The following is a 15570-nucleotide window of genomic DNA, read 5'->3' on the forward strand; positions in this document are numbered from 1 at the left end:
CCGGTTGCTGATGCTCATAATTCACCTGCTAACAATTTAGACACCGAACAACATACTCCACTATGTCCTTCTTCATCCTAATGCCACCAATAATGTTGCCTCAAGTCCTGATACATCTTCCCGACACACGGATGAATAGAGTACCGCACGCTGTGAGTCTCATGAAGAATCAACTCATGCAAACCATCAACATTAGGCACACATAACCTACCCTGAATCCTCAATGCACCATCATCTTCAATAGTGACTTCCTTAGCATCGCCATACTGGAGCGTGTCCCTAAGGACAAGCAGATGAGGGTCATTTTACTGGGGCTCTTTGATACGATCATAAAGAGAAGACAGAGAGATCACACAAGCCAATACTCGACTAGGCTCAGAAATATCCAGTCTCACAAACTGGTTGTCTAAGGCCTGAACATCCAATGCCATGGGCATCTTTTCCACTGGTAGATAAAATTAACTTCCCAAACTCTCTACCCGACAACTCAAAGCATCGGCCATCACATTGTCCTTCCCCAGGTGGTACAGAATAGTGATATCATAATCCTTAAGCAGCTCTAACCACCTCCTCTAACGCAAATTAAGATCCTTCTTCTTGAGCAGATGTTGCAAACTCCGGTGATCAGTATAGATATCACAAGGGATACTATACAAATATTGCCTTCAAATCTTCAAGGCATGAACAATAGCAGCTAACTTAAGGTCGTGGACAAGATAGTTCTTTTCATGCACTTTCTGTTGTCTGGACACGTAAGTAATCACCCTATGGTCCTGTATCAACATTGCACCGAGGCCCAACTCGCAACACATCACAATAAACTGTATAAGACCCCGAACCTGGCGGCAATACCAATACTGGGGCTGTAGTCAAAGTTGTCTTGAGCTTCTAAAAGCCCTCCTCACACTTTTCCGTCCACCTGAACGGAGCACCTTTTTTGGTCAGCTTGGTCATCCACAAATCAATGGTAATAGCCTGCCAAACTAAGAAAACTCCGGATCTCTATAACTGAGGATGGTCTGGGCCAACTCTTCACTGCTTCCACCTTCTTCGGATCCACTTTGATCCCTTCACTTGACACTATGTGACCCAAAAATGCCACAAAATCTAACCAGAACTCACATTTTGAGAACTTTGAATATAACTTCTTCTCTCTCAAGGTCTGAAGCACAGTCCTCAGATGCTGCTCATGATCTTCCCGACTCCGGAAGTATACCAGAATGTCGTCAATAAAGGCAATGATGATTGTATCAAGATAAGGCTGAAATACATTGTGCATCAATTGCATAAATATTGATGGGGGCATTGGTCAACCCAAATGACATGACAAGGAACTCGTAATGACCATACTAAGTCCTGAAAGTAGTCTTTGGGATATCTGGCTCCCAAATCTTCAACTGATGATAACCTGAACATAAATCAATCTTAGAAAACACTAGATCACCCTGTAACAGATCAAATAGATCATCAATACGGGGCAAAGGATATCGGTTCTTCAGTGTAACTTTGTTCAACTGGCGATAATCAATGCACATATGCATAGAACCATCCTTTTTGTTCACAAACAAGACAGGAGCACCCGAAGGTGACATACAGGGCCGAATGAAGCCCTTATCAAGCAATTCCTGTAATTGTTCCTTTAACTCCTTAATCTTAGAAGGGTCCATACGATAAGGAAGAATAGAGATGGGCTGAGTGCTCAGCAACAAATCAATGCCAAAATCAATATCTCTATCGGGCGGCATGCCTAGAAGATCAGCTGGAAACACATCAAGATAATCCCTCACTATCGGACTAAATTAATTGTAGAGGTATCAATACTGACATCTCTCACATAAGCTAGATACGCATCACACCCCTTCTCAATCATTCGTTAAGCTTTAATAAATGAAATAACTCTATTGGGGGTGTAATCTAAGGTACCCCTCCATTCTAAATATGGTAAACCTGGCATAGTCAACGTTACGGTGTTGGTGTGACAATAAAAAATAGCATAATTGGGTGACAACCAGTCCATGCCCAAGATAACATCAAAATCTACCATGTTGAGCAATAATAAATTGGCTATGGTCTCAAAACCACTAAGAGTAATCAAACACGACCGATAAACACGGTCCACAACAAGAGAATCTCCTACAAGAGTAGAAACATATGGCACACCCAAACCTGGGGAGGCGTGGATGGCACTCGATACCGTAGTGGCCCGAGCGAACCACTCTGTAACTCATTCGTTCCTTTTGTAACTATCATGGGCCAACATGGCCACAACTCATAATGTACAATTTTTAAGTGGGCAATTGTTATATTAATGAACCATCAATCATAAAACATTGATACATATGGGCCGTCAAGGCCTCTAAAATACTGTACAAAATAAACCTCTATCTACAAAGCCTCTAAGATTATTTGACATCAAATTAGGTAGGGTACCGGCCTACCCATAAGTATGTAATAAAACTTCGACATGGTGACTCGTAGACTCGGATGCACTTCGAATGAGGTGGAGTCTTACCTATTCTTTGCTGAATACCAATCTCATCTATTATGAGGGTTCGTCAAACTGATTGTCTATACCTGCAGACATGAATGCAGCTTCCCCAATAAAAGGACACCAGTACGAATAATGTACCGAGTATGTAAGGCGGAACTGAAAGCAGAAATTACTAGGATGTCCACTTACTTTTCCTCCAATTTAATATATCTTTTTAACAAAGTAATAATTTTTATAAATGTTTGGGCAACATAGCATGTAGTGTACAAAAAGTATACCATAAGGTAGACGACCTACAAAAAGGTATGGTTTTCTTCACAGTTAGTTAAAACAATTCTTTTCTCTCAATCTTGTATCATTTATTTTACTGATTTTTGCATTTTAATTTGATAAAAATTTGTGAATGCACAGAACTACTCGCTTAAGGGGGTAAAAGCATTTAGAAAGTAGACCACTTAAGTTAGTTAATACCTAATCAAGTTCCAAAAAAGAAGACACTTGTAGAAGCGAAGAAACCTATGCTTAATTTTAGAAAACACTTGTAGGATATACTGCTTCTACATACCACATGCATGTTTGGGCTTGGTGTATGAATCTTCAAAAGTGATCCAAAGTTTTAACATACGTATCGCACAAAGAATCCACTCAGACCAATAGAGAATATGAATTAATATAAGATAGAGAAGAAACATGGGACAAATAACTCAACCTGTAAGTCTGGATAGCTCTGTAAATGTGAAATATTTATAATGTTATGCATATGCATGTAAATGTCATGTAATGCATATGTGTGTACGTACATAATATCATCAAGCCTCTGAGGGCATCCCATCAAATTATCTCAGCCACTATGGGCAGAATCATCAACGTATACTAGCTGATCAGTGGTGGTGCGTATATACCGCCGTAACCTTTTCTCATATCCCATATACATATATATACCTATATACGCGTATATAATGCCGTTTGAGTTATATTTCAGCCATTGTGGGCAACATCATCATCGCATACCAGCTGATTAGGTGGTGGTGCATATATAACACCATAAACTTTCCCATATACATATATATACACATATACGCGTATATAACGCCGTATGAGTCATATTTCAGCCACTGTCGGCAACATCATCATCGTATACCAGCTGATTAGGTGGTGGTACGTATATAATGCCATAACCTTTCCCATATATATATCGCCATCTAGTCATGGGTCAGCGTGCATGTATAAAAGCATGAAATGCATATGAAATGAATTAATAAAATCTCTCGATACGTCATAAAACTATTAAGTCTCTGATTAATATCACAAAATAAATTTTACCAACTTACATATTTTTGAGACCCATGAACAGATGATAGAATAATAAAGGCGTAATACATACAGAGACACCTAAAGTTGTCACGATCTTTCACTTAGACACTTAAACTAGACCTCTTTCCAATTAGACACGTTTCTTAGGCAATTCTCATACCAATTAGACACGTTTTTTGCTAGTGGCATATAGCGTGACTTCAAACCTATTTAGGCGCGTGAAGGATTCCAAAAAGTGACTCTTCCTTTCCCAATTAGACACATAACGGTAACATGGATTGTCAATTATTATTTAAACTCTAATCTCTTTCCCAATTCTTAAAAAACCTATTTGTTCTCTTCTCATCTTCTCAGATTTCTCCAACAATTCTCCTTCTATACTTGTCAAATCTTTTCTTCTCTTCTCTTCTTTCTCTCGTTTCTGTTCTCTTCTTGGTATCAATTAATTTCTGCTCTTCTCTTCTTCCTCTCATTTCTGTTGTTGCCGTGTTCATTAATGTCAAACTTCTCGGAATCGACGAACTCGTCAATGTCACCTTGCGTTGCTGCTCGAATCTGTAAGTGTGGTGTTTCTCCAAAGTTGAATACTTCTTGGACCCAATTAAACCCAGGTTGTAGGTTTTTTGCTTGCAAAATCGGAAAGGTAAATTGTTTGTTCATAATTTGTAAATTCTATTTTATGAATTATTTTCTTTGATAAAAATTGATTAAAAGTGTTTTGTGATATTTGTAGAAAAAGGGTGGATGTGATTATTTCTGTTGGTATGACAATGAGATGCCTACTCAAGCGAAGAATATAATTTGGGGTTTATTAAAGAGAGTCAAAGCTTTTGAAGAGGAGAAAGTTCGAGCAAAAAGAAGATGGATCCTTTTGACGATTGTTGTTGTATTGTTGGTCGTTTTATGGAAACTGTATGACTAATGAATTTTGGTTGACTGATGAGCAAAAAGAAGACGGATTTCTGTTGTTGCCTTGTTTATTATGGAAACTGTATGACTTACAAATAACTTACTGATTGGTGATGTTGCTTTAAATTTCTGTTTTGAAACTGTTGTTGTAATATTCAGATGTTGTATAAATACAACTGAATTTTGTTATAAACTTCTGTTTATATTCAGATGTTGAAACTATTATTTTAATTTACAGTTGCTGAATTTTGAAAGTGCTGTAATATACAACTTCTGTACAAGGCATAGAACCATAAGATGCAGTTTCAAAATGCAGAACATATAGACTGAAGTTGCTGCATTATAGAGTAATTATTCAGAACATAGAGTAAATATTCTGCCAAAACAAACAAAATAAGGTTGAAGTTGCAGCTGCATAACATATATCCAAAACAGAACAGTAAGATTACACGACTAAATACAACTTAAAGTTTAGTTCTTTCAAAAACTAGATCCCAAAATATAATAGGTTGTTGCTACATAACATATAGACAAAATAAGTTCCTAAGATACTACTTCTTACTGAAGTTTGCCTTCATCTGCTGCAACTGGGAAGTTGTGACAACATCTTGATCCTTCCACCTCAAGCCTCTAGCCTTAAAACCAAGGTCAATTCTTGTTGGAGATGCACTCTTATAAGTTGAACCACTTGCCATAACTCGTTGGCTTGATGTTCTAGGCTGCAGTTTGCCAAATAATGAACCACAATCAGTAAGTTATTTGTAAGTCATATTTGTGAAGGCATCCAATTTTCAGCCTACATAACATTGAGCAAGAGATTACATAACAGTGATGGAAACAGATTACTACATTCATATGAACAACAGGAAACATGTGATGGCAACAGAAAATATTTGACAAGAAACATTTACCTTACAATATCTTTTGTTATGTCCTTGTTGATGGCACTTGGAACATGTCATTTTCACTCCTCACTTGGACAACTTTCCATATTTCTTTTTCCTGTTCCTCTGAGGTCTACCAGGCATGGGTTTAGGTTTGGGAGGCTCTATCTTAGGATTGTTGGTTTCAGGCCACATCTTTATATTTGTCATAGGCTGGATGAAATACTTGTATGCTTTTAAGAAGGTATCCCTCTTATACCAATGCTCCACTGCCTGTTCAGGTTCTTCATTTATGTGATAGTATGCAAGAACAACATGTTGACATGGAATACCCCTCAACGGCCAAGCTCTACAAGTGCAAACCTTATCAGTCAGATTAACTACATGCTTATGCAGCCCTTCTCCAATCTCAAATCCAACATCAGCATTCCAAAGGACAGTACATTTTTCTAGCAAGGTCTTTGCTATCCTCTAACAATAGCCTTGCCATAGGTGATATATCAGATATCCAAGTATCAACAAATTTCAACATATCCACTTGCCTAGTCATTATTTTCCTTCTAATCTCCTCCAACATAGTTATAATTGATTTATGCCTAGAAGCTAAAATCCATGAATTAAAGGTCTCGCACATATTATTTTCAACAACATCACACTTGGAATGCACTTCAAAATAAGCTCTAACCCATGACTTTTTTGGATAATATAACAAATCCCTACAAATATCCTTACCAAGTTTGTCCATTTTCTCAAGCTCCTCTTTAAACTTAACTTCATAACTAGATTTAGAGCACCTCCAAAACTGTTTTCTCCTTTCCTCTCCTTTCCATTTCTTATGCCAATTAGACCACATGTGCCTGGCACACATCCTAAATTCAGCATTAGGTAAAACTTCATTCAAAGCTGCAGAAAATCCCTACACAATAATTAATTCAAATTACAACAACATATTACTACACAAAATAGAATACTAATTACTTAACAAAATAACAGAATACTTAAGTACTTAACAACTGAACATATCACATTAATGAACATCAAATACCAAAATTACTTAATAGGCTACTTAAGAGATAACAGAACAGAATACTTACCTTTTGCATATCTGCCATCACAGTCAATTCTTCTCCAGTTCCCAATTGCAAATCATCTTTCAAGTAGTTGATGAAAAAACTCCAGCTATGTTTTGTCTCCTGGTCCGCAACTGCCCATGCTATAGGAAACATTTGCTAATTTTCATTCTTGCCAACAACAACTAGAAGCTCACCTTTACAAGCACCCTTTAAGAAACAACCATCAAAACCTATGATTCTCCTATATCCTTCTAACCAACCTTTCTTCAATGCATCAAAGCACACATAAAAGTAAACAAAGAGATTTTTTCCTGGCTCAGTTTCACTGTCCATCCTTACCCAACATGAGCTACCAGGATTGGTCTGTTTTATCATATCAGCATAATCACATAACCTTGAAAACTCCATATTCCAATCACCCATGGACTCTCTGAGAACACGCAGTTTAGCCCTATAACAAATTGTCTTGCCAACATGCAATCCTAGCTTGTCCCTACACAACTCCTGTATTTTCCATATCCTTATGTGGGGCTGCTTAGTTATTTCATCTTATGAATTTCTTTGCAACAAACTTTGAAGTGCATAACTTATTCTTGTCTGAAGTATCACATTTGTGTACTGGGTAGTAGTTCTTTACTTTAAAATCACCTGAATCTCTATCAATACAAGCATAACACACCCATTTGCATCTCTTTGATTTACACTTAGCCCTCACCCTATGTGGTTCATTTGGTCTCAATTTAATCTGCACCTTGTACTCCATTGCATAATTTGCTAATGCTTTCCGAAACTCTATAGCATTCTCAAAAATCATCCCAACGTCAAATATAACAACTTCACAATCAGGATCATACCTGACTTTTGTACTCCTCTTTCTTGCTGGTATATCAACACCAGGAATAGCTTCAGGATCTAACTCTTCTATGCTATCTTCACTATCAGCCTCTGAACTATCAATAAACTGCTCATCACCACCTAATTTACCTACATATCTTGAAGTCTTGTTTCTTCCAATATCCTCAAATCCCCTGTCAATACCTGCTTCTCCTAGTGGTATCTCATCTGTTGCAATTGGTTTTTTCCTCTGTTTACCCTGCCTCTTGCTCCTCCTTTCAGCCCTTAGAGATCTCAATTCATCATCAACATCTGAATCATCTTCTTCAGGAAGAACATCTTTTTCTGATTCACTACTCTCAACATCTGATTGCACTCCATCTTCATTAACATAATGGTCTGGTGGTTCATCTCCGTCAGCAGCATTTACAGTTGGTTCAGAAGAATTGTGAGTTGGTCCAGCATCATTCAAAGTTGGTTCAATAGGAGGCTCAATAGGTGGTTCAACAGCATTGTGAGTTGGTTCAGTAGGCGGCTCAATAGGTTCTTCAGTATTTGTATTACTCCCAGGTGTTGCCCTAGCTTTAAATTGGTCATTACCACCCCCACCTACTTCTGCCCCACATAAAAGACCAACATTTTCTTCGACTACTTCAGGCTGACTCACCCCATGGCGCAAATAAACATCCAAAATATCACTATGTTTTAAATCTTTCACAAATTCATATAACTAAAAATCAGAAAAGACTTTGATAAAATCACCATCTTTTTCCTTTTGACAATAAAACCCTTCGACAACTGCATACCCAAGGTCTTTAGCATAAGCAGACAACTCGACAACACTAAAATGGTCTTTATCGATAGCAACAGCAAAAACATCTTATTCCCCTTTGTATATTGGGACAGGTTGCTCGATAAATGTACCCCCATGGTAAAAGCGAGTTAAAATATAGTCATCCTCCATAATATTCCCTTACATAAGACGACAAGGGACCAGCACAAAGGAAAACCCCAAAAAAACCCTAACTTGAGAAATAACTTACAAATTACTTAGCCCTAGCTGTAGCAATAGAAAATAAGGAGAGATTGGACCTTGAAGCATTGTAAATACGGTGAGAAATCAGTGGAAATACTAGATTCCAACACCATTGACCAAAAGAAGAAGAAGATTAACAGTGGTAGGACCTTTCTTCGTTTTCATCGAAGGTAAAAGGAACAATGGTAATATGTTTAGATGTTTGTTTAGGGCTAGTTATCTGTATTTTAGTGGAAATAACACTATATAGCTGAGGTGGACAGTGAGGTGGACAAATAAAATGATGTGGCACGATTTATAATGGTTACTTTTGCCACGTAGACGGAGATTGCAGAACACACGCTTGGTTAATCAATAAGCCAGCAAAAAACGTGTCTAATTGGTATTGAGAATTGCCTAAGAAACGTGTCTAATGGGAAAGATGTCTAGTTTAAGTGTCTAAGTGAAAGATCGTGTCAACTTTAGGTGTCTCCGTATGTACTACGCCAATAATAAACATAAATAATTTTTCACTTTGGCAATCCTCACAGATATTCATAATATATATATATATATATATATATATATATATATATATATATATATATATATATATATATATATATATATAACGCCATCTAGTCACGGGTCAACGTGCATGTATAAATGCATGGAATGCATATGAAATGCGTTAATAAAATCTTTCGGAATGTCATAAGACTATTAAGCCTCTGATTAATATCATAAAATAAATTTTACCAACTTACGTATTTTAGAGACCCATGAACAAATGATAGAATAATAAACATAAATAATTTTTCACTTTGGCAATCCTCACAGATATTCATAATCTTTCCAAACAAGATCCATCTTTCAAAGTGTTTAAGAAAGTTCTGATTTACTACCTTTATGGAAGAAAAACATTATATAAGCTATAAAAATTGAAGTGCTCAATGCAGCCAAATCTATTTCCTTCTTTGTCCTCCTTAGATTTAATAAAGGACTTATCACTATATATCAAATACTTTTTCCTCGGTCTTTCAGAATCGTTTTGTTAAAAGTATAAAGCATAAATTTTCAGATATTGAACATGCCCGGACAACTTGCTGCTTCCATTCCCATAACATCAATTGTCAATTTAAATTGAATATCCTGCTAGTAAGGCGCAACATGTATACTGGTGCTGATATATGGGAATACCGAACCCAACCAACATAACTTTCAAGGATTGGTAAAGTTCTAAAATGGAATTCAAGTAGGTTTATAATTTTTTTTAAAGGATTGATAAAATAGTAATTAGATTTCCAGTAGGGTTTTTATTATAAAATTTTATTTTTGAGTATTATGCATGGGCAAAGTGGCAGCTCAACTTCAACTTGAATGGGAAAACAAGAATATACGCATCTTTAGCATTTCTACGAATAGAATAATTTATGGAAATTGTTCATTTGCTCGTTTCATTAGTGTCGTATAGATCATGCCAAAAAGAAAGAAGGGATAGCCTTAACATACCTGAGTCGATTCTCTTGATAATCCCTCTACCACACGTTAATTGCGACAAAACACGTGACGGCAAGGTCGGAGTAGGGAAAATCTATATGCTATTCTTGAGAAAGATTGCAGCGTGTACAAAAGATATTTATTGAACTTTAGTATGTGGTTAGACCATGCCTCGAATTAGAAGGTAAAACGATTCATCAACTATCTATACTTGGATATAGGTCAGAAATCAATCCGTCATATTCTTGAATGTGAAAGATCCTAAAGTTCTAGGAAGTCTCAACCCATAAGTAGCAAAACAAAAGACTCTCTTATAGCTAAATAACTTGGTTAAATTTAATACAACCAACACTTCTGTTTAGAATTACTGATCTATGTAGCTGATTGGTTCATAAGCTAGTGGAATCCGAATAAGCCCATGAATATAAACATGGACAAGGATGCCAAAGTTTTTCCATGAGATGAGAGTTTGCAAGTATTTCAAATGACACTGACCTAGGACAAGAAGCATGACCCACATTTCCGAGACAGTCATAGTACCCTGGCAACTTCTCAAACTCCGTGCGCCATACGTCCACATGTCCGAGAACTGAGTCCATGTAAGGGAAGCTTCCTCAGCCAGACTGTCCAACTCATAAGTACGCCACCATGATAGGCTATTCCTCAAAGCTGAAAGGCAGTGAAAGAAACCCCACTCGACTCTGCTATGCCCATAGTGCAGAGGATACAGTGGCACTCCTCCCTCATCTGATGTTAGACCACTAAATGTAGGAGGGTCTTACTTTTTGTACTTCTCAAGCCTCCGCTACTCCTCCTCTGAAGTTGCTGCCCTACCCTCTAGATGAACTGGGGCTACATCCGGTACTAGCATAACCTCTGGGATCTAATCAACCTGAACCAGCTGCTCTAGAGTGCGGGCGACTAGAGTCTCTGCTCCTCTCCCGACCTGAGATGTGACTACAGCAAGGGGAATCGACCCTGCCTGAGCTAGAGTACTGTACATGCTCATGAACTGAGCATGGGTCTCCTGAAGAGCTAGGGTAGTTGTCATGACCAAAACTACCATGTCGTGATGGCGCCTATCGTGGTACTAGGCAAGATGACTCTTTACCCAAAATAACTCGATATTTTAATTTAAAGATAACTTCAAGCTATTTAATAATAAAACTTCTTAAGAAAAATCTAAATAACAAAGTGCGGAAAGAAAAGTCCGACATCGGGGTGTCACTTGTCATGAGCATCTACTAAATACTATCCAAAGATACTGAGACTAATATAGTCTAGAAATGTAACTACAAAATAATCCCCATGAAGATAGGAGGGAGAAGAACAGGGTTGCGATCGTCAGCATCTACCTTGCCAACTCCGAGAAGAATCTACAGCTGGACTAGTCAACAGCCGCCACCGGGTTCTGATGTGCCTAGATCTGCACACAAGGTGTATGGAGTAACATGAGTACGCCAACTCAATAAGTAACCAAAGTAAATAAAAGTTGAGAAGTAGTGACGAGCAATAAAACATATAAAGTTCATATCATGAAATCTCAGTAAAATACAGCAGGCTTTTAAAAGTAGAGTTTCAATCAAATCATTTCGTTTCAACTCAGTTTCGGTAAAATCATTTGAAGATGGTTTTCAATAGCTCTCAATCAGAGACTTAGTGCAGTAGTGGGCAAAAATGATGAAATTATAAATAGCCCCTCGGGAAAAACATCACTCATAAGTAGACCCCCGGACAGAACATTACTCATATACACCCCCTCGAGCAAACTTCAGAGTCACTCATACACAGCCCCTCAGACATATCTCATATCAATCACTCAGGGTATCTGCACTCACTAGGGGTGTGCAGACTCGGAGGGGCTCCTTCAGCCCAAGCGCTATAACAAGCCACCTCGTGGCATAAATCAATCAGGCCATCGGCCTCACTCAATCATGAATCAGTAATAACTTGTTGCAGCGTGTAGCCCGATCCCATAAATATTCTCACAAAATAGGCCCTCAACCTCACTCAATTATAAATCTCTCAAACCAATTGGGCTATCAGTAAAAATAGGGTGCTCAGCCAAAAATAACATTTTATATGCATCAAAACAGAGTAATAAAGACTGAGTAATGAAATCAGTAAGTATAACATGACCAAATACATATTTCACCAAAAACAGTGAGAGGATAAAAGAAAAAGTCCCCTAAGGGTCCAAACAGCTCTGGCCCAAGGCCCAAATATGACATTAAACCCAATTTATAGAAATTATTTCTAAAACACATAAGTATAATATAGTTTCAACCAAATACGCAACTTATAGTTGCTACGGGATGGACCAAGCCACAATTCCCAACGGTGCACACCCACATGCCCTTCACCTAGCATGTGTGTCACCTCAAAAATAGTAAAACGATACAAAATCCCGGGTTTCATACCCTCAGGACTAGATTTACAATCGTTACTTACCTCAAACCAGTCAAATCCCTACTCCGCGATGCTCTTTCCCCTCAACTCTGCCTCCAATCGCTTCGAATCTATTCACAACCAGAACAATACCATCAATATACGCTAATGGAATGAATTCCACAAGAAAAACTATTAAATTAGGCATAAATCCCAAAATCTTCTCAAACCTGGCCCCCGGACATACCTCTCGGAATTCGATAAAAATCACAAAACCAGAAAGCCCTTTCACTCACGAGTCCATACATATAGATTTACCAAAATCCGACTCTGTTTGACCCCTTAAATCCTCAATCAACCTTTCCAAAAATCCCAAGCCTTAACCCCTCATTTTCGCCCTTAATCACCACTAGTTACATGATTGAACAACGAGAAATTACCATAAACACGAATATTATGGCTCAAATTACTTACCTCAATGAAAACCCCTTGAATCCCTCTTCAAATTTCTCCCAAAAGCTCCAAAATCGGATAAAATGGTGATGAATGACCAAAATTTGCGAAGGGTTTAATTTATACCTTCTGCACATGAATTTCTGCACCTGCGGCCTATTTCTCGCTCCTACGCGACCGCACTTGCGGCCAAGGCGCCGCATCTGTGATTTCCACTTAATTCACCAGCTTTCGCACTTGTGCCCCATGCCTCGCACCTGCTGTAACGACCCGGCCGGTTGTTTTTAGAATTTATGCCCCGATCCCCTATTAACCGTCTTTCCTAAGTTTATTTCTACTATTTTGGTTTGCCGGGACGTTTGGTGTTGAATTTTGGAATGTTTTGGGACACTTAGTTTCTAAATAAGCGCTTAAGTATTGGAAAATGGTCCGTAGTCAAAACAGTATGAAGACGGAATCAGAATGGAAATCTGATGGTTCCGTTAGCTCCGTTAGGTGATTTCGGGATTGGGAGCATGTTTAGAATGAATTTTAGAAGTCAGTAGCTAATTTAGGCTTGAATTGGCGAAGTTAGTATTTTGGTAATTTCCGGTTGATAGGTGAGATTTTGATCCGAGGGTTGGAAAGGAATTTCGAGAGTTGCTGTAGCTTCGTTAGGTGATTTGGGATATGTGTGCAAAATTTTAGGTCATTCGGACGTGTTTTGGTTGGGGTTTTGATCTAATGCTTGTTTTGGAAGTTTTAGAAGAACTTAGGCTTGAATTCGATGTAATTTGATGGTTTTTGTGTTAATTGAGGAGTTTTGATGATTGGAACAATTTTGGATGCTGTTTTAGGATGTGTTGGTGCTTTTTGTTGAGGTCCGGGGGGCCTCGGGTGTGTTTCGGATGCCCAACGGGTCATTTTTGGAACTTGTTGAACTACTGGTATTTGATATCCTTCTATGCGATTGCAGCCTTCCATTCATGATCGCATAGAGTAATTCTGGAGGGGGAAAAATTCCTTTATCGTGATTGCATAACTCCCTCCACGATCGCGAAGCACTGCATCTTCCTCTTACGCGATCGCATGGACTATGTCGCGATCGCGAAGGCCAAATTCCAGGCCCGGCATTTTTCTTCATTGCGATCGCATAACTCCCTACGCGATCGCGAAGCACTGCATCTTCCTCTTACGTGATCGCATGGACTATGTCGCGATCGCGAAGGCAAAATTCCAGGGCCCTTCATTTTCTTCATCGTGATCGCATAATTCCCTCCGCAATCGCAAAACACTGCATTCTCCTCTTATGCGATCGCTGTCAGGGTGTCGCGATCGCGAAGGCCAAATTCCAGGCCCTCCATTTTTCTTCTACGCGATCGCAGTAAACAAATGGCCTGGGCCAAATGTTAAGTTCTGAAAATGGGACTTCATCCCATTTTCCATTTTTGACGATTTGGAGCTCGTATAAGGCAATTTTTGATAGATTTTTGGAGAGAACAACGGGGTAAATGTTCTTAACTCAATTTTGGTTGTATAACTTAAATATGTTACTAGTTTTGGCATTTAATCTGCGAATTTTGTTGGAAAAGGTTAGAAAACCCTCTTGGATAGAATCACGGATTTGAGGGTCGAAATGTTGTGGGATTTGTAAAATTTTGGTATGGTTATACTCGTAAGAGTGCGAGGTTTCTGGAAATATAAATTTTACCCGATTCCGAGATGTGGGCCCTAGGGGCATTTTGGTTATTTTACACAATTTTGCGTATTAGCTTAGAATTTAATTGTAGAATCAATTACTTGAATTATTATTTACAATATGCAATTTAATTGAATAGATTTGAGCCACTTGGAGTCAGATACTCGTGGCAAAAGCGAGGTTTTGGGTTGACTTGCACTTGTTCAAGGTAAGTGGCTTGTCTAACCTTGTGTGGGGGACTTTGTCCCTTAGGATGTGATATTTGGTAATTGAATGCCCCTTATGTGAGGTGACTAGCGCGTACTTGAGCTAATTGTTGAAAACCTGAATTTTTACTTAAAATACTTGAATTGAGTTTCTTTCGTATTTGCTTTATTCTACTTGCTATTATAGCCTGTGCTAGTATAGAAAAGTATGTTTAGTTGATCCAAATTGCCTATTTGCTTAAATTGCCTTAATTGAAATTACGTAGAACATGTTAGGCCAGAATTATTTGTTGCCTTGTATTGTTGTACTTTAATTTCTGAATATTTTCTGATTTTGGTTGCATATTTACATTGGGACTACGGATGTGGAATTCCGGTAGCTCCCTGATAACTGTGATTTCTACATATTTTATACCCATTCTTACCTAAGCTTTGTGCATTAACTGCCATACAATAGTCCCAAAATGCTTACAAGTTGCGCTTGATTGCAGGTTTGAGCGACAAGATGACAAATACTAAAGATCGGCTCAAAAAGGAGTGAAATCTGCCAAGTTTCAAAAGACAACTGAAGTGGGGAACAAATTGACCTGTGCGGTCTGCACTGATTTGTCACGCAGCCGCACAGGAGAGTTCAGAGGCTGGGTTACTTCCAAGTTAACTTGCGCGGTCCGCACTGTTTTGCCACGCAACCTCGCAGGAAAGTTCAGAGACCATGCCATTTTCAAGGTCAACCTGCGCGGTCCGCACTATTTTGCCACGCGGCCACGCAGGAAAGTTTAGAGGCAATGCCATTTACAAGTCAAGATGCGCAGTCCGCGCCCCTTT

The 15570-nt window shown here is 38.5% G+C and overlaps 1 protein-coding gene across 1 annotated transcript; it reads right to left on the reverse strand.

The window, feature by feature from the left end:
• Nucleotides 1-5685: 5685 nt before the first annotated feature.
• Nucleotides 5686-7094, reverse strand: LOC107823014 (uncharacterized). Its single transcript, XM_075218271.1, has 4 exons — nucleotides 6866-7094; nucleotides 6693-6811; nucleotides 6042-6514; nucleotides 5686-5947 (listed from the first exon to the last, which is right to left on the reverse strand). Exons 1-4 carry the CDS (start codon nucleotides 7092-7094, stop codon nucleotides 5686-5688), a joined length of 1083 nt encoding a protein of 360 aa, XP_075074372.1.
• Between the last annotated feature and the right edge of the window lie 8476 nt (nucleotides 7095-15570).

Source organism: Nicotiana tabacum, chromosome 7 (assembly GCF_000715075.1).
Source record: "Nicotiana tabacum cultivar K326 chromosome 7, ASM71507v2, whole genome shotgun sequence".
NCBI lineage: Eukaryota > Viridiplantae > Streptophyta > Magnoliopsida > Solanales > Solanaceae > Nicotiana > Nicotiana tabacum.

What these genes read in the sequence shown, in the direction of transcription:
- LOC107823014 (XM_075218271.1), bottom strand. Translation starts at nt 7,094, where the DNA reads ATGGGTGATTGGAATATGGAGTTTTCAAGGTTATGTGATTATGCTGAT. An exon ending in TGATGGCAGATATGCAAAAG is followed by an intron (nt 6,515 to 6,692) that starts GTAAGTATTCTG and finishes ATTATTGTGTAG; the next exon opens with GGATTTTCTGCAGCTTTGAA. An exon ending in AAAGACCTTGCTAGAAAAAT is followed by an intron (nt 5,948 to 6,041) that starts GTACTGTCCTTT and finishes TTGCACTTGTAG; the next exon opens with AGCTTGGCCGTTGAGGGGTA.